Below are 20,672 nucleotides of genomic sequence, written 5' to 3' on the forward strand. Positions count from 1 at the left end.
TGTGTATGCAAGAGTATGCTGGGGATCAAAGAGCTTTCCTGTCTTGTAAGTACATAATACATCCCTAGTATATTTAGTGCAGAGTCACAGAGCATCTTAGCTACTAATGCACTAGCAGTAATACACACCTTTAGCGTAACAGTTAGGATTCACAGAGTGGTTTGCAAAACGAATTTTATTTCCTTTTCTTGTAGCGTCCACAACAAAATCTGTCCAGGAGAAACAATGAAAAGTCAAAACAATACACCCTGGACGGCTCTTACTATTGGTCACACTCAGCATGCCCAGAACTGAGCATACAGTATGCATCCTGCCCTTGCATGTCATGGGTGTGTAGGGGATTTGTCAGTTATACAGAGGTGAGCAAACAATGCGCAATGATAGTGATAGCTCACTTCGCTGGCGGATATATAGGGGCAGTATAGCAAACTCTGAATACAAGATCTGCATTTATATTCTGTGGAAGCAATGAGGCTGACTTGTGTGTGACTGAATCAGCTCCACTATGTATAATGGTGGAACACATTATGTGGAGAATCACATACAAGTATTTTGTATTACAGATGTGTCATTTTACATCTTGCCTCAATACGCCACATAGTGGGAGATGCCTGGCGTGAGTGAGCTGACAGGTCAGGTGCAACTCAGGGTTGGGCGTCTTTTTCCCGAAAATGTGTTTTATTCGCATCACAATGCAAATATGGCATACGAGCAGACGCTGCTGATTAAAATGAAATAAGGCATGTCTATATTCTGTGTGCTTCTGTGGCTGTATCTGCATATGGAATGCTACATTACAGCTTTTTTCTGGGAAAACATTGTAAACATTTCATATGCAAGAGCAGCCACAGATGCAAACAGAATATAGGTATGCTGCATATCATTTTAATCAGCATAAGCTGCTTGTGCGTCCTATTCACATTGTTTTGTGAAGAAGACGCATTTTAATGGAGAAAGTCGCACAAAAAGACGTCATGACTGGAAGGGTTGTTTAATATGCAGGGAGGCAAGATGTACTGACTGTAAGTGGACATATCCGGAATTTTTGCACTAAATTTTCTATACAAATCAATGCACTGCAATATGTATTTTAATAAAACAGAAAGTAACTAAGTAGTTTGGAAAAACAGATAAAAAACATTATTTCTGATTAGGCAATGTACAGTCTCATGGATTATGTTTTTACAGGCTGACAGAATCTCCCCTACAGAACCTGGCAGAAAAGAAAAAACGAGTCGCCCATTGCCTGTGTTGTGTAGGAAACTTAATGAGAAGATATTCTCTGTCTTTATGTACTGCCTTTGGGTAACCATATTTCTGAAGCAGACCACAACTATGTTTACACACAGGAGGCAGCCATGAGTGGTCATCAAAGGTCCTCTCTGATCTCGCATTCTCTCTAAACAAATGTAGCAACAGAAAGTAAAGTCATTCTATCTGCAGGATGGACATGGAATGGTGCAGACAGAAGCAAAGTGGGATTTTCAGTACAAAGTCAGTAAGACTAGTGCTTAAAATGGGCTGTTTACTGTAGCTGCACACATAATGTACTGAAAACCTGTCTGTACAATAAATGTTTCTTTATAACTTCAGAAGGAAAATCATACTGGAAAACTTTAGACATAGGGTCAGTGTGGATTTATAGTAAAATCAATTTCTCACAAGCATCTTGGATATGTGAGCGAACTTCCATCATCTAATCTCTCTGCGGCAGGGTAAATTTATGGTATGCGGTTAGCGTAACGACAGTCGGGATCCCGGCAGTCACAATACAGATGACGGGGCCACCATACCGGCGAGGTAGGTGATTCCCCCTCTATGGTGTCTGCAAGGGGCTTAGTTACCCTCACCACCCTGCCTGCATCCCAACGCTCAGGATGCCGATGTCGGGATAGTGACATCCGGCATCCCGGGTGGCGTTATTACATAGCGAACCCATATTTACAGGTTTCTCTAATCGTCTCTATAACCCCCCTCCCCTGACAACTCTGTTTACCAGTAGCCAAGTTGACTTAGGAATTATCACCATAGATTTGTAAGATGCCACAGTGTTCCGAAGAGCTGAACAGTGAGACATTAATGAAACAGGGACAAATAAAGTAGGCAACGTTAATGCAGACATAAAACCAAAAGGAATGCAGGGCCCTGCTAATGAGAGAGCTTACAATATAATGGATAACTGGTCTGCAAGTAGGTACTGGAGAAACTGATTTTATAATAAATACAGCCCCGTCTTCTGCAGAAGGCTGCACAGCAGAGAATCTGTCCCTAGAACAGAAGGGATGCCTATTGAGAAACCTTTGCTCTCTGTATATAATGAATTGCACACTTACATCAGGACATAAATCAGAGAGTAAATCTTATGAAACGTTGCCATAATCTGACCAGGGAAGACTTGAACATAGTTTGTCTGACAATTCCCAGGCGGTCAGAGAGACAACAAGGACGCAAGATGCCCCAGTTCGATCCAAAACTACATCCATATACTCAACGATCTTATGAGCATAAGATGATTGATGCAACACATACCAGCAAAAGGGAAGGGTTGAATGTGACGTGTGTACAGTTTCTAGCAATGGGAGTTAGGCAGAACTTACCATTGTTAAGATTGAAAAGAAAACTGGACATGTATCTATCATAAACCTTTCCTCGCCGATCTGCTTCATCTTGGGAAATCAGCTAAACACAGAAATATTAATCCTTACAGTAATTTTGATAACAGACAATATATTTTTAAGGACAGTAGTACTCCTATTTATGATCACCATTATAATGTATGACGTATGTCTGCATAAACCTATAATAAATGTATTAGTTCCATTATATGTCATGCACCTAATAAAGGGGCAGATGTATTAACCTGGAGAAGGCATAAGGAAGTGATAAACCAGTGATAAATGCAAGGTGATACATGCACCAGCCAATCAGCTCCAATATGTAAATTAACAGTTAGGAGCTGATTGGCTGGTGCGTGTATCACCTTGCAGTCATCACTGGTTTATCACTTCCTTATGCCTTCTCCAGGTTAATACATCTGCCCCAAAGTTCTATGCCAATGTTCATTATGGGGGTGGAATTAAAAGCTCCTCTGTTTGCTGGGTGTATGACCTGGAAGTTTGCCATCGCTGGCACTAGTCACCCTCTGTGTGTATAAATGCTACTTATAAACATTATAAAGAAAGAAAGCTCTGTATAATAAACAACATTACGTAGAGGCTGTTCTTGACAATAAACGTACATCTAGAATGTCCTATGCAGCTGATGAACCCCATATCCATTAAAGGAAATCTAATGGCAACCAACCATTTCATGATTGGTATAGTTTATTAATGATATAGTAGCTTACTAACCTCTCCACAATACTCTGAGATAAACTCATTCTTGTGAACAGACTCCTTAATGAAAGTTCCCCATCCAGCAACATCCGAGGGAGCCAGCAGCAGATGCTACAGAAGGAAAGGAAACGTATTGATCAAGACAGCTGCATCATAAGTTCAGGAAAAGAGAACAAATACACTGTAACTTATTCTTATGGCAGCAACTCAGCAATGACCGAGATATCTCAGTTTAAAAGATAAGTTAATCCTGTTTTTACATTTCTGCAGTAAAATGATGTGTTGCGTTAAAACTGCTCTAGACTTAGGAGGTAATTCAGATCTGATCGCAGCAGCAAATTTGTTAGCAGTTGGGCAAAACCATGTGCACTGCAGGTGGGGCAGATATAACATTTGCAGAGAGAGTTAGATTTGGGTGGGTTATATTGTTTCTGTGCAGGGTAAATACTGGCTGCTTTATTTTTACACTGCAATTTAGATTTCAGTTTGAACACACCCCACCCAAATCTAACTCTCTCTGCACATGTTATATCTGCCTCCCCTGCAGTGCACATGGTTTTGCCCATCTGCTAACAAATTTGCTGCTACAATCAGGTCTGAATTAGGCCCTTAGTACTGTCTATGGCAGTGGTCAGGGAACAGGGGTAAATTACCCCAAATGGGGTAAAAATAAAATTCCTGGGGGTAATGGACGGTCGCGCTGCTGAGACACAGCCCCGTCCAGCTCACGATGTGACATGCTGACGTCACACCACGCTCCCTCCTGGCCGCCTTGACCTGTGCTTCTGGCCACCCTGCGCTGTGCTCCTGGCCGGCCTGTGCTGTGTTCCTGGCTGCGGTGTGGCGTGCTGAGGTCACACCGTGCTCCCTCACGCCCTACCATCCCGTGCTGTCCTGTCCTCCCGCCCGTGGCCCGCCAACCCACACACAGAACTTGAAGTGTTCTGTGGCTGACCGCTGACGGAGTTCCACAGGATCAGACAGTGGCCCACACATAACAGTGGGAAATTCCCACTGACATTACTGAGGTGAGCATGTGACCATCTGTCTCCTAAAAGTCGTGTCCCCCCCCCCCTTCTTACATTCATTCTGGTGTTTTGGGGAGAAAGTGTTAATTAACCCCATCCTTGCCAAAAAATAATTGGTGAAAATAATGCAAAATAAATAAATAGAAATAATCTATATCTCAGAATGTATCTCAGAAATGCCATATAAACAGTGATAACCAGTATATATGCACAATAATACATGATTTCCTTCCTTTCAAATCAAGGGGGTAACGTCGGCGATTCTAAATATATTTTGGGGTAAAAAGTAAAAAAGTTCCCTGACCCCTGGTCTATGGACTAAGCCCTACTGATATAGCAACAAGCTGTCTACAGGCAGATTGGGGATTATTTCAAGCCACTTACTGTAACACAAGGTTTTGAAATGGTCAAAGTCTGGTCTGAATATTCCAGCAGATACACATATGGGCATAAAAGGGGACTGAATGTTTTCTATATACAGCAATGGCAGCAGAGGGCCTATATATGGAAATATAGCATCCACAACAATAAGAAAAGACTGCGGCTGATAACTGTAAAATACCTTTCAAAAACTAGGTCTGTTCATCAGTTATTTTCACACAGTACTTTCTTGTACTGGCTAGTTACGCACCTTCTTCAGGCCCCGCTGAATGCTGCAGTTCTTGCATGACACAGTCTTTGAGTCCCAGTGCTCAGCGGCACCACATGTGAGGCAGAGATCAGGGTCACACTCTCGTACAGCCAGGTAACAAGGGCACTGCTTAGTGTTACACTGCGTCTTACATCGGCAACCAGGGAAGCGGTTCTGACCTACGGGGGAACAGATGAGGCTAGCCTATTTATAAAGGACCAAGGAGCATGCAGGGTGTCAGCTGTTACAATGCAGACTTTTGTAGTACAGTATAGTTCTATTATTCCATCTGATCAAAAAATATATCACATAACTACATCTAGGGAAATGTCATTTCTGGAATATTTGAAATGGGAAAAGAATAAAATAGCCAGACTATTACATAGGAAGCAAATGTACTTACTATATGTAATTTAAGAATGTACCCTTCCCTGGTGAATCCCTTAGGTTATGGCCAGACTTACATAGCATTGTTAAGAAAAAAACACTCCAAATATTTTTTTTGCTTTGTGAAAACATAATTATAAAATAAATGCTAATCTCATTTTCACAGATAGAAAAAGAATCAGTCTGTACAATGCCTTGTACTGCAATGTTGCTCTATGGTGTTACTTACAGTCAGGGTTGCACTGACAGAATTTTTCACAGAAGTTCTGCGTCATGATGCAAGGACACGTGCTGTCACATGGGTGATCTGGGTGGTCACACGGCTGATAGTTATACACCTGATTGGCCGAATTGTCTGAATATGAGAAGAGACTACATTATGGATATTTAGAATTATAAAGCCTACAGGCAAGCAAACATTTAAAAACTTAACTTTTTACATTAAATACTTTGTTTTTTTGGTTTACATCTGCCAAAAGGGTAATGCAGTATTTTGTGAATAAAGTTTTCCCAGTAAGCCAGTTCATGCCACAGGCAATTAGCAATCTGCACATACAATTCCAGGAGCACTCTTACCTGTAAAGATGTATGCCTAGATTTATCAAGCCTTGGAGAGTGATAAATTGCACAGTGATAAGATGCGAACCAATCAGCTCCTAACTGCCATGCTGCAGGCTGGGTTTGAAAAATGGCAGTTAGGAGCTGATTGGTTGGCACTTTATCACTGTGCAATGTATCACTCTCCAAGGTTTGATAAATCTGGGCCATAGCTACTGTATATTCTCAGAGCACATTATAGATAAAAATTAAAAACAAAACAAAAACATAAAAACCCAGTCAGAGCTACTAAACCAACAGCAAATAATATGCAGACATGCTAAAAGGGTAACAGCACCTTTAGTGGAAACTTTATGTACAGAAACTAGGAGACTGATTTGCATCACTGCCATATAACTAGGTAATCTACACTACTTTGCATTTTGGATCTGCTGAGAATATATATGCATCAGTGATAGTGTTAATATAACTAGGTAATCTACACTACTTTGCATTTTGGATCTGCTGAGAATATATATGCATCAGTGATAGTGTTAATATAACTAGGTAATCTACACTGTCAATTTGTATATTATATGCTATATTCATTGTATTGTAGGATGAAACTGTCTTGCAACTTTATATAGTTGTTAACTGCTATCTTAGTATTTGTTTTAGCTGAGTTTTATGGCATGCTCTGTAAACGGGGGTGGGATGTTAGGCCTTGATTGCAATTACTAGAGACACATGGATACTTACCATTCATAAGGAAAGATGCCTGGCTGAACAACAGCCGGCTGAACAGGGCTTTATTATAAGGGCTTTTTTTAAAAGGGTTATGAAAATATTACAATATAGACTTACCCAGGACTTACCAGGACGAAAACATACGGAAACAACCCACCGACAAAACAGAAAACATCATCCTATCCTTTCATTCCCAATCATCTGTGTATTTCAGCGTATGTAAAATTTTATCAACTAAAAACCTCATGACCTCTAAGAACAAAATGCAACCAATTTGGTAGACAACTATATACATTGTGATTTACATGTGATTGTACATACCTGTTTGTCACTTTGCTCTATAATGCACAGTTAACATACAGCAGAACACCACCAGTAAATAGGCACCTGCACTTTTAACTTGAACAGGTAAAACCCTACACTCTCAGCCTAGAAAACACTGGTTTCATCTCAAACTAACTATGTTCCACAAATTGATTTTCTGCATTGCTCTTCATGGAGTATTCATAAAGGCCATTGCATCATTCAGTCTCCCAGCAACTCAGCCCTCTGTACATATTGCCCCCTCAATTCTACACTCCCCTCTTATTAGCACTCATGAGCTTTTTACTTCCCTATACTCATTGACAATAACCTCTACAACCTCTCACCATAAAAAAACTTTCACAAACCTCTGACACCCACATTTATCTCTCTCTTCTGCTTCTGATAGCTGGTGACATTTCACCAAATCCAGGACCCTGCCACTTGCATCACTCGCATTCACCTGATTCACAGCAACATAGAAATCCAGCTAACCTCATAAACATCACATGTCTTCCATCACCCTCCAGATCACTAAAATGTGCCTTATGGAATGCACGCTCTGTTTGTAACAAATTAACATCTATCCATGACCTCTTCATATCTAACAACATCAATCTGCTGGCTATAACAGAAACCTGGCTCACACAATCTGACACAGCCTCCCCTGCAGCACTGGCACATGGTGGTCTCCACTTTACACACACCTCCAGACCCGATAACCATAAAGGAGGAGGAGTTGGACTTTTACTTTCACAATCTTTTGCATATACTGTTCTACCACAGGTTCCATCACTCACATTTACATCATTTGAAGTACATTCCATTAGGGTTTACTCTCCTTTCTCTCTGCGTGTTGCAGCTATCTACCGCCCACCTGGGCATCCAAAACAATTTTTGGAAGATTTTTCTGCCTGGCTGCCTCACTTTCTATCCTCTGACATCTCCACCATTATCATGGGTGATTTCAATATTGCTATTGATTGTCCAAAATCTGCTGCGCATGCCTCCAAACTACTCTCTCTAACCTCCTCTCTTGGCCTCTCCCAATGGACTGACTCCTCTACTCATCAGGCGGGCCACTGCCTTGATCTAGTATTCACCAGACTATGCTCCATCTCTGAACTCACTAACACTCCTTTCCCCCTATCAGATCACAACCTTATCACCTGCATGCTTTCCTCTGTTAATTCAAACCCTGTGTTGCGGAAGTTCTCCAATCTTCCTCAAACTCGCAGAAATATTAACACAATTAATCTTCAAGAACTTTCCACTTCACTCCAACAACTGCTTTCACCTATTTCTGCATTCACCTCTCCTGAGATGGCTGTATCACACCTTAATAAGACTCTAGAACTAGCCCTTGATGAAGTGGCTCCAGCTACCCATCACACTCCACGTAGGCCTAGATGTCAACCATGGCACTCCAAATTAACAAGACAACTACAAAAACTCACACGAAAACTTGAACGTCAGTGGCGTAAATCTCGTATTTCAAGTGACTTCCTCACATATAAGACAGTCTACCATTCTTATAAAAATACCCTGGACATTGCCAAACAAACATATTTCCAAACTCTTATCTCTGCTCAAGCCTCTAACCCCAAACGACTCTTTAATACATTTAAATCACTTCTGAATCCTCCCGCACCTACCCCACCAGCCACTATCAAGGCACAGGATCTTGCTTCCTACTTCAAGGAGAAGATTGATAAGATCCGAGATGAAATGGTATGCTCTTCGGCAGCCAGTGACCTGCTCCGTTCTTTACCTGAACCCTCTGGCACTCTTTCTTCATTTGATCCCACAAATGAAGATGAAGTATCATCACTCTTCTCATCCTGCTTCTCTACTACCTCTCCTCTTGATCCTTTACCCTCACAAATAAGTAAAGCTCTGTCTCTGGTGCTCATCCCTACCTTAACTAACATCTGTAATCTCTCTCTCTCTACTGGTATTTTTCCTTCACTCTTCAAGCATGCAGTTATTACTCCCATTTTAAAAAAACAAAATTCTGACCCTAATGCTCTCTCAAACTACCGCCCTATCTCTCAGCTCCCTTGTCTCTCTAAGCTACTTGAGAGACTTGCCTACACTCGACTCACACACTTTCTTAACTCATACACTCTGTTGGACCCACTTCAGTCAGGCTTCCGTTCCCAACATTCCACAGAGACGGCACTGACTAAAGTGGTTAATGATTTGGTCACTACGAAGTCTAAAGGCCACTACTCACTACTTATTCTTCTAGATCTATCTGCTGCATTTGACACTGTAGACCACTCTCTTCTCATACAGACACTACAATCCCTAGGTCTTAAAGACACAGCGCTTTCTTGGTTCCTCTCGTACCTATCTAATCGCTCCTTCAGTATTCGCTTCTCTGAATCTACCTCCTCTTCGCTACCTCTTTCAGTTGGAGTACCGCAAGGTTCAGTCTTGGGTCCTCTGCTTTTCTCTATCTATACCTCATCTCTTGGTAAACTAATCAGCTCTTTTGGTTTTCAGTATCATCTGTACGCAGATGATACTCAAATCTACCTATCCTCCCCTGACTTGTCCCTATCTGTACTGGACCGTGTCACTGAATGCCTTTCTGCTATCTCATCCTGGATGACATCTCGCCACCTCAAACTTAATATTTCAAAGACAGAGTTAATTATATTTCCACCGGCCAATAGTAGGTACCAACCTGATATCTCTATCACTGTTGAAAACTCGACTATCTACCCTACCCCACAAGCTCGCTGCCTAGGTGTCATCCTTGACTCTGATCTGTCCTTTGTTCCCCACATTCAATCTGTCTCAAGATCATGTTACATGCATCTAAAAAACATATCCAAAATACGACCATACCTTACACAAGACACTGCTAAAACTCTAATCCACGCTCTCATTATCTCCCGCATTGATTATTGCAATAGTCTCCTAACTGGTCTTCCCAAAACGAGACTCTCACCACTACAATCCATTCTGAATGCAGCGGCGAGGCTTATCTTCCTCGCTAGACGTTCATCGTCTGCAGATCCACTCTGTCAGTCCCTCCATTGGTTACCTGTATTCTACCGCATTCAATATAAAATACTTTTACTCACACACAAGGCCATTAATCAAACTACACCAACGTACATCACTTCGCTTATCACAAAATATCTCCCCACCCGACCTCTGCGCTCTTCACAAGACCTGCGTCTCTCATCCACACTCATTACTCGCTCCCACTCACGACTGCAGGACTTTCATCGGGCTGCACCCACTCTGTGGAATGCCCTACCACACACAATAAGACTCTCCTCTAGTCTCCAAACCTTCAAGCGTTCCCTCAAAACTCACCTCTTTAGGCAAGCGTATCAAATTCCTGAACCGCCCACATAACTTTCATAAACCTTGCTATTAAATTACATCCACTCTGTACAGTCCACACATATCCTCACATGTCTTCTCATTCTATGCAATAGATAGCACCTTTCCTTATGTACATATGCCTATAGATTGTAAGCTTGCGAGCAGGGCCTTCCTACCTCTATGACTGTTATCACCCAGTTTGTAATTGTTATTTCAAATTGTAAAGCGCAGCGGAATTTGCTGCGCTATATAAGAAACTGTTAATAAATAAATAAATAAATAAATAATCACTAAGGGGCCCATTTACAATTGATGGCATTTGCAATACGATCTGGGCATGACATTAGCACCCAGGATCACATTGCATCAGCCAGATGTACTGTATCATCCGGCACAGGCAGGGACAGGGCTCCGAAAGAAGACTATCCTTGTGAAGTGCTGAGTGTAGTGCCAGGGTGCTGCGCATGTGCAGTCCCCGCTGACCGCACACGCACAGCGGCCACTTGTGGGGAGGATTCTGGGAAAACCCTCTGCCAGCTGCATAAGTGGTGTGTAGCCCATAGGCTAAGATGGGCTACTGCCATCTTCAGATGGTGGGACCAATATCGGGGATGCTTCGCATTTCCGGATATTGAGGCATCTGGCAGTATTGCATTCCCCTATAGAAACCTATAGGGATGTGGCTGCAGACAGGAATAGTGGGATCGCAGCAGGTATCAGATACCTCCTGCTGTCCCTACTACATTCATTGCAGGGATACTTCATATTTGCAGCTAACCCAAATAGCCGCAAATAGCAAATATTGTTTGATAAATGGGCCCCTTTGTTACTCATAGCTTTTCAACAGAGATCTCTGATATATTTGGGAGACATGTTTTATTAAGGAGGATTCTACTAAAGGGAGTGTTATCCTTTAAATAGAAATAATAGGTTGAGAACCAAACTGGGAGAAACAGTTCTCCCCTGAATGTTTAAATGACTGTATATTATAGACAATGCTACAAATGCCATTCATTCATGCTCCCATAGCATGTGTTCTATATACTGTACACCTTGCAATGCACAAGCTTGCTGTCCCTGCCGGGTTCACTACGATCTCCCGGCGGCCGGCCTCCCGGCGACCAGCATACCGGCGCCGGGAGGCCGGCCGCCGGCTTACCGACAGTGTGGCGAGCGCAAATGAGCCCCTTGAGGGTTCGTTGCGCTCGCCACGCTACGGGCACGGTGGCGCGCTACGTGCGCCACACTATTTTATTCTCCCTCCAGGGGGGTCGTGGACCCCCACGAGGGAGAATAAGTGTCGGTATGCCGGCTATCGGGCTCCCGGCGCCGGTATGCTGGTCGCCGGGAGCCCGACCGCCGGCATACTGAAGACCACCCTCTATATACAGCAATGACAAAAACTCCAGCCATGTATACAGAGGTGGAGTGAGGAACTGTAAGCTCAAAGAGGCAGCATTTTGGTAATATCCAGCTTTGTGTGGAAAACCCCATTACCAACATTGGTAATTACTTACGCTTCCTCCTCTAAAATATACACGTTTAACCCAAAGTCCACCTAATATTATCTTCAGTTATTTCTTCTATATCCTCCTGCACTGCTTTAACCTTAATGGCTGGACTGGTATTTTTTCCCCTTAAGGTTTTTGCACGCAGTTAACTTTACAATTACTATTTTTGTTTTTTACATTATTGACGATGTTTTCAACCTATCTAATTATTTCTCATTTTTTGTCCAGAAAAAATTCTATTCAGGTAAAAAATACTCTCCGATATCTGCCAGCTTTTAGGGCTAATTGGATAGCCCCCGAGGGATCAATTAGCCGTGGCAAATTATTGATGCTAATTGGATACTGCTCTTAAACTTTAAATGAATTTCTACCCTGTATATCACTCTGCCAAAAAGAAACTAGTTGTGCCAACAAAAATGGGTGACTTATTTTTTTCTTTTAACCATTTAATTGCAGAGGCGGTTCTGTGGCATACTACCTGATGAAAATGACCCTTCTAACAGGCTGAGAAACTCATCAAGCTCTTCCCCCATTAGTGACGTCTGCAGAAACAACCTCTCCACTCTGCACTGGGAGCTGCCGAATTACGTAATGACTAGCCCATAGCAGCCAGCAAAATACACCGGCGTACCCTATCTCTCCCCCTATCGCGAGACAGCGGCAGCGGACACTGCACAATGGCAGAGTGAGATTGTGCTGCACGGCACTCGGCCAGCACACGCCAACTGCTACAGGAAGCCTGCTAGCCGGACCACGTATTGAGTTGGTCCTTGCAAAAAGCGCTGCTTCTAAGAGGCTTTCTGGTTGTGGATCTACACTAAAAAGGTCTACAGCCAACAGGTCGACCACTAATGGTCAACATGTATTACGTCGTCAGGAACAAAAGGCTGTCAGGATCAAAAGGTCGACATGGAATAGGTAGATAGTAGAAAAGGTTGACAGGGTCAAAAGGTCCACATGGAAATGGTCGACACCTATTTAAAAAAAAAGTTTTGGGGGTGTTTTGTCACTTTTCTGCCACAAACAAGTCCATTAGTGTACCACTTCGCTCGCCATGCTTCGCGCAAGGTTACTATTCTCAATCGTAGTCCATGTGGATGATAAAGTACGAAAAAGTAAAAAAAAAAACAAAACTTGTGTTGACAATATATGTCGACATTTGCCACGCCGGCCTTTTGACCCTGTTGTCAGGCGACACGGCTGCGACCCGTGCTACAGTGGAAAAGGGGTATAAGACTTCTAGGGTCTAAAAGGCACACAGTATTGCAGTGCTTGTTGGCTGCAGTTTGTATAAACTCTCTTTAATAACTGAAGCTTACTACAATTAAGAGTACAAAATATTGGAGTCTCTGATATACAGCAGGAGACATACAATTTATAGAATGAGTGGAGAGAGTGATATTTTCATTATTGGAATACCTCTAACGACTATTTGACTGATATTAACAACAAAACGAATCATCTAACAATAAATCCAAATCTGCAGATTACAGGCTATAGTACTAACATATGGTATACCATAAACCAATAGTGGATTTGGATATGAACGGATGGATTAATCCTCATTGGAATATCATAGTACTAAAATTACTGTTTATGGTTCTTTTTGCAAACACAAACAGATAATCTTTTACTGCAATTAACAACTTTGTTTGATCTATGGCAGCTGCAGTCCTAAACAGTGGGCTTTTATATATATATATATATATATATATATATATATACATACACACACACACACACACACACACACACACACACAGTGGTGGCCAACATTGTGGACACTTTTTGGAATTTGAATGTTTTTCAACTTCGAATACTTATAAAAACTGTTCCACCACTGTTGCATTACAAGGGAAGTTATGCAGTGAAAACAACACTTAGGGTGAAATTCCCTGTGTACTTATGATGTCACTGTCCTATTAGTATTTCGTTGGGTATCCTTTATTTTTCAAGACAGCAGCACAGCGACGTGGCATTGAGCCAACCAATGTTTGGAGCTCTACCTTCTTTATTATGTGGTGCCATGAGACAATTATAGCCTCAATTAATTCTCCTTTATTGGATGGATGGACGCCTCAGATGTACCAGTTTTTTTCAAATGGAACCACAAATGTTCTATGGGGTTCAGGTCTGGGCTGTTTCCTGGCCATCCCAGCACCTGTATGTCATTCTCCATGAACCACTGTTTGCATATCCGTGCAGTGTGGCAGGGAGCTGAATCCTGCTGGGAAAAAAATGGGGCATTATCTGGAAAAAGATCCCTGATAGAAGGTAGAAGTTTTCATTGTAGGATAGTGTCAATGTACTTTCTGCTGTTCAGTGTGCCATCTATGACATGAAAGCTGCCTACAGCATCTGCTGTCATACATGCCCAGATCATAACACTTGTAGGATTCTTTGTTGGCGCTTGAATGTAATCTGGATGTACCTCTTCCCCGATGCGACGTCTCACATAACCAAATATCGATATCTTAGTTCCGTCACTCATATCACCTGTTTCCACTGACCTTCTGTCCATGCAATGTGTTCTTTTGCCCACTGTATTTGTTTCTGCCGCTGCTTTTTATTCAGGAATGGCTTTTTTCGGGACCTCCGTTAGTCTTCTCTGTACTGTTCTTGCACTGACAAAAACACCAGTTGCACTCAGTTCACTGCTAATGGCCGCAGATGACATCCATCTGTCCCTGACGCAAATTCATTTTATTCTCCTATCATCAACAGCTGTTGTGCACTTTTTCCGGCGTTTTCCTTCTTTGTTTTGTATAGATTGTGTTTCCTGATAGCGTAAACAAAACTTTCGTACTCCTGATGTTGTCACATTCACACCAACTTCTCTCGCAATTGCTGCATACGAAAGACCATTTTCACATAACACCACAATCCTGGATCTCTTCCTGGGTGACCAGTCACCACTATGCCTGGATGACATTGTTGTATTTATTTTTTACACCGTCAATAGCACTAAACAATACACACAAACATCCAACCGTAATTGCAGTTCAGTAACCAACTTTATTCTGCAAAATGAAACAGCCAAACTGACCTTTCCCACCTTTGAACATGACCTTGCACCTGCTCATAAACGACACCTGATTGGCTGGTAGTAGCTGTTACTACAATCCGCTTCTTGAATCTCACACATCTGTGCTTCTTTGTCTGACTGAACGTAGCATAACTTGCCTTGTAATGCAAATATTTGACCTCTGTTTATTGTGTTGAATTCAGCATTAACTCTCCTTTCATTTGATATATGAATATTGTACTGCGTGAAGTTAAACAGTATTTATAAGCATTCAAAGTTGAAAAACATTCAAATTTCAAAAAGTGTCCACAATTTTGGCCACCACTGTGTATGTATGTATATATATATATATATATATATATATATATATCACACAATTTTAAAGCAGAAGCATTGAAAAGACTTGTAAGTGCCGCCTCTATACTCATTTGTCTGCATGCGGGTCACCATACCCGAGGAGGGCACCGAAGCAGTCCACTTCAGATGTGATGAGTGCCGGGTAACCACCCTGTGTGTGTGAATATATATATATATATATATACAGGTTGAGTATCCCAAATCCAAATATTCCGAAATACGGAATATTCCGAAATACGGACTTTTTTGAGTGAGATAGTGAAACCTTTGTTTTTTGATGACTCAGTGTACACAAACTTTGTTTAATACACAAAGTTATTAAAAATATTGTATTAAATGACCTTCAGGCTGTGTGTATAAGGTGTATATGAAACATAAATGAATTGTGTGAATGTAGACACACTTTGTTTAATGTACAAAGTTATAAAAAATATTGGCTAAAATGACCTTCAAGCTGTGTGTATAAGGTGTATATGTAACATAAATGCATTCTGTGCTTAGATTTAGGTCCCATCACCATGATATCTCATTATGGTATGCAATTATTCCATAATACAGAAAAATCCGATATCCAAAATACCTCTGGTCCCAAGCATTTTGGATAAGGGATACTCAACCTGTATATATATATATATATATATATATATTAGTCTCAGATGTGGGGGCACTCCAAGGGTCTTGAGTTAAATAACCAATAAAATAAGGCGACTCACGCCATGCAGCCGGTTAACATTTCGATTTACTTTTAAACTTTCGTCAGAACCTTATTTTATTGGTTATTTAACTCAAGTCCCCTGGAGTGCCACCACATCTGAGACTAATATATATATATATATATATATATATATATATTTTGGTGTACTGCCACTGCCGAGTTTAGATAGACAGATAGATAGAAATAACTATATAGTAAATATCAGAATTGGCGATAAATTGGCACTCCTGCCATGTGTAACCATCTCGCATGCTGCACAACATTTAACATAATACATTGTTACATGTAAAAAGTCCGCTTTGATATTCTCAGTATCACAACTAACCATTACAGCCAGGAATTAGTGTGTAATAATGGGGATAGCATACCTTTTTTAAGCTGGATCTTTCTGCAGTGTGCGGCCCATAACCTACAGCAGTAAGAGAAGAATATGATGTACTGGTCTACATTACATATAGCACATGATAAAGTGATACTGGTGCAGCTAGGGAAACCATATGTAGTCTGCACACAAGGGTTTCTCATGTGCATCGTCTAGAGAACCTGTGAAACGCATGATCTCTTTACTGTACAAAGGGCCTGACTCAGTGATGTATGCAATGTCAATGTTTTATGCTATGGAGCGATTTTTTGCCACTGCACATGTCTATAAGTTGCACTGCGCATATGTCACTATGGCAGTTGCTGGGAGGATTTTAGGTTTGTGGGTGGTACGGGTGGGAAAGGGGGGGGGGAGAGGGGGTTGCCTACAAACACTCATGTGTGTCCCACATGAGCTGTTTTTTTTGTATGACATATCAACTTCAAGAGACATAGGGCCAGATGCAGAGGCGTAACTAGGGTAGGGTGAGTGGGGCACGTGCCCTGGGCGCCTTGGCAGGCCCAGCAGAGGTGGGCGCCGCCGGCCAGGGCATCATGCCCCACTCGCCGCAATGTGAGGGGAGGAGAGCGCAGCGTCTCTCCCTCCCCTCACCGCCGCTGCGTGTGTCCGGTCTCCGGCGGCGTTAGCCAATCAGAGGTTGCGGACCGGCTCCTGATTTGCTGCCGGTCCGCGAGCTCTGATTGGCTAGCGAACCGGCGCCACATAGCCGCCGCCGGAGACCTGGAGCGGTGAGGGGAAGGAGAGGCGCTGCACTCTCCTCCCCTCACATATCAGAGCCAGAGCAAGGAAGTGGTGAGTGACGGGGGGGGGGGGGGGGGGGCGAGGCATGTATCTGGCACAGTGGGGCATGTAACTGGCACTGTGGGCAATGTAACTAGCACTGTGGGGCATGTATCTGGCACAGTGGGGCATGTATCTGGCACTGTGGGGCATGTATCTGGCACTGTGGGGCATGTATCTGGCACTGTGGGGCATGTATCTGGCACTGTGGGGCATGTATCTGGCACTGTGGGGCATGTATCTGGCACTGTGGGGAATGTATCTGGCACTGTGGGGCATGTATCTGGCACTGTGGGGCATGTATCTGGCACTGTAGGGCATTTTCAGTGGCCACACCCCTTCAGGTGCGCGGCCACGCCCATTTTCCCCGACGCGCGCACATACTCCCTTTGGTGGTTTTTTTTTTGGGGGGGGGGGGGGGGGGGGGGCGCCACTCTTCATCTTGCCCTGGGCTCCAAAAACCCTAGTTATACCTCTGGCCAGATGTAATAAAGTCAGAGTTGGCCGGAGGTACAGGTTACTGCCTGAACTTGGACGTTTTTTTTAAACCAGTAATAAATTTACAAGACCTGGCTTTGCCTTGTACATGATTGCTGCTTTAAAAAGACGTCCGCGTTTGGCCAGGAACCAAATTGCAAACACTCAGCTTCTGCATGTCATAGACCAATTCTTGGATGCACAAGGAAACAGACAGTTGTAGTAAATGGTGTGCAATCTATGGAGGGAAATGTTACCAGTGGAGTGTCCCAGGGATCTGTACTTGGACCAGTTCTCTTTAATATCTTTGTTGGTGACATTGCAAATGGTATTGAAGGGAAAGTATGCCTTTTTGCAGATGATACAAAGATATCCAACAGGGTAGACACACCGGGAGGGGTAAAACAAATGATTGATGACCTAGCTAGGCTTGAGAAATGGTCAAGAACGTGGCAACTACAGTTTAATGCAAAATCATGCACTTGGGTCTCAAAAACTCAAAGGCTATGGGGTATATTCAATTGCAGTCGAAAACTGCCGTCTGTCGAAAAGACGTCAGTTTTCGACTTTTTAAGGTCGAATCCTGATTCGACCTATTCAGAGCTTTTCGACAAGTCGAGGCACGTGTTGATGTAGAAAACGGGGCCAAATCCGACAGGTTTTGGCCCCCTTTTCGACTATCTCAATCCGACATCAAAATGATGTCGGAATGAGATGGACCCGGAGGAGGCGGGGGAGGGGGGGACGCAGGGAGACAGCTGGCGGGCATACAGGAGATCAGCGCTGCAGCTGGATGTCACTCACCCGCCCGACTTCACGGCAGCTACTGGAGCCGGGTGGAAGCTGCCGTGAGGTCGGGCAGGTGAGTGACATCCTGCTGCAGCGCTATGGTAGCGCTGATCTTAGCGCTGATGTCTCCTGTATGCCCGCCGGCTGTCCCCCCCGCGGCTCGCCCCCCCTCTCCTCCTCTGCGTCCCATCTTAATTCGACTTGAAAAAGTCGAATTAAGATGGGTATTGAATAGGGGTTGTCGGATCCATTCCGACAAATACATGTCTGAATGGATCCGACTTTAATTGAATATATCCCTAAATATAGTATCAAGAGTACTATAATGGAAACTACTGAGGTGGAAAGGGATTTAGGAGTCACTATTTCAAGTGACTTAAAGGCAGGGAAGCAATGCAACAAAGCAATGAGGAAGGCAAGTCAGATGCTTGGTTGCATAGGGAGAGGAATCAGTAGCAGGAAAAGAGAAGTAATAATGCCACTGTATAGGTCATTGGTGCGGCCTCATCTGGAATACTGTGTCCAGTTCTGGAGACCATATCTCCAGAAGGATATAAATACAAATACAAAGAAGAATAACTAAAATGGTGTATGGCCTACATCACAAAACTTACCCGGAAAGGCTAAAAGATCTTAACATGTATAGTTTGGAGGAGAGAAGGGAAAGGGGGAACATGATAGAAACTTTCAAATATACCAAGGGTTTTAACAAAGTTCAGGAGGGAAACATTCTTCAAAGGAAGAGAAGTATTAGAACTCGAGGACATACACTGAGACTGGAGGGGGGGAGGTTCAGGGGAAATTTAAGGAAAAATTACTTCACAGAAAGGGTAGTGGATAAGTGGAATAGCCTCCCATCAGAGGTGGTAGAGGCTAAGACTGTAGAGCAATTTAAACATGCTTTGGATAGGCATATGGATATCCTTACAGAGAATTAAGGTTCAAAAAGGGTTGAGATTACCTAAAGGATAAAAATGGGGCAGACTAGATGGGCCAAGTGGTTCTTATCTGCTGTCAAATTCTATGTTTCTATGTAAGGAGACTGTGCCGATTAATTTGATAAATGACACTTTTATATTGTGTGTGACTGAGTCTTCCACTTTCTCAACATGCTGGTCTTCGAGATGCCATCAGTCAGTGTGTGTGTGTGTGTGTGTGTGTGTGTGTGTGTGTGTGTGTGATCTGTCAGGTGTGTGTGCGTGTGTGTGTCCCAGTCCGTCAACAGTGTGGAGCATGTGACAGATCAGTAAACATTGGTTCAAAATTGGTTGTGAGCTATGCCAATTTTTTGGTGGCCAAAATTCTTTGCACAACTGAATATACCCCACTGACTGTGAATCTAGCCATCTTAACACACATCATTTAGGTACAAATCAACTTAAAATTACAGGGTGGAAATGCAGTTATTTTGGCATATCGTGAAAATAAGTTTTGGCAGGTAACATACAAATAGAGTGCAGATTTATGTTGGCACTAGCATGTCCCACTCCCAATTTCATACTGTGTAGTTTTGCAAATGTTATGTTTGCCCCGTCATAGGGGTATATTTACTAAGCTCCCGATTTTGACCGATTTGGTGTTTTTTCTTCAAAGTGTCATCTCGGGAATTTACTAAGCACAAATCTCGGCAGTGATGAGGGCATTCGTATTTTTTTGGAAGTCAAAGAAAAAAAATACGAATGAATACACCATCGGTCAAATACGCCTGTTATTTGATAGAACTCGGTCATTTACTAAAATTTGTATTTCACAAACACTGCCGCCAATAGCCAAACACTGCCGTGAATAAATACAAATCGTAAAAAAAAGCAGTTTTAAAATAGACCTGCATTTTTTTACCGTGTTCTGATAGGCATGCACGGATCCGTAAGATCCGTGCATGTTTATCAGTGGTAAGGGGTGTGAAAGTGTTACATTTAAAAAAAAAAAAATGCGTGGGGTCCCCCCTCCTAAGCAAAACCAGCCTCGGGCTCTTTGAGCCGGTCCTGGTTGACAAAATATGGGGGAAAAAATGACAGGGGTTCCCCCATATTTCATCAGCCAGCACCGGGCTCTGCACCTGGTCCTGGTTCCAATGTTGGGAACTTTGCGGTCAGCGGTTGAACGAAAGTAACCTCACCGCTGACCGCAAAGAACAGAAGGTACAATTGATTATGTGAGTATAATTTTTTTTACAGGTACCCCTAGGATTCTACATGGAGAAGAGGACCGAGCCTCGTGTGAACTTAGGTAAGTATGTATGTTTGGAGGTGTGCATATATGTAATAAACTTATACTGTCACGGTGTGTGTGTCCTGTTTTTTTGGGGGTATTTCTTTAGTAC

The 20,672-nt window shown here is 42.7% G+C and overlaps 1 protein-coding gene across 1 annotated transcript in view; it reads right to left on the bottom strand.

The window, feature by feature from the left end:
* EZH1 (enhancer of zeste 1 polycomb repressive complex 2 subunit) overlaps positions 1-20,672 on the bottom strand; it is a 193,759-nt gene that overhangs the window by 25,129 nt on the left and 147,958 nt on the right. Inside the window, exons 14-19 of the mRNA XM_063960040.1 lie at positions 16,290-16,330; positions 5,611-5,736; positions 4,995-5,173; positions 3,351-3,446; positions 2,598-2,679; positions 129-209 (exon numbers count right to left, since the gene is read on the bottom strand). Coding sequence (XP_063816110.1) covers positions 129-209; positions 2,598-2,679; positions 3,351-3,446; positions 4,995-5,173; positions 5,611-5,736; positions 16,290-16,330 — 605 coding nt within the window. The remainder of the gene's footprint in view (positions 1-128; positions 210-2,597; positions 2,680-3,350; positions 3,447-4,994; positions 5,174-5,610; positions 5,737-16,289; positions 16,331-20,672) is intronic.

The sequence above is a fragment of the Pseudophryne corroboree genome, chromosome 3, assembly GCF_028390025.1.
Source record: "Pseudophryne corroboree isolate aPseCor3 chromosome 3, aPseCor3.hap2, whole genome shotgun sequence".
Lineage (NCBI taxonomy): Eukaryota > Metazoa > Chordata > Amphibia > Anura > Myobatrachidae > Pseudophryne > Pseudophryne corroboree.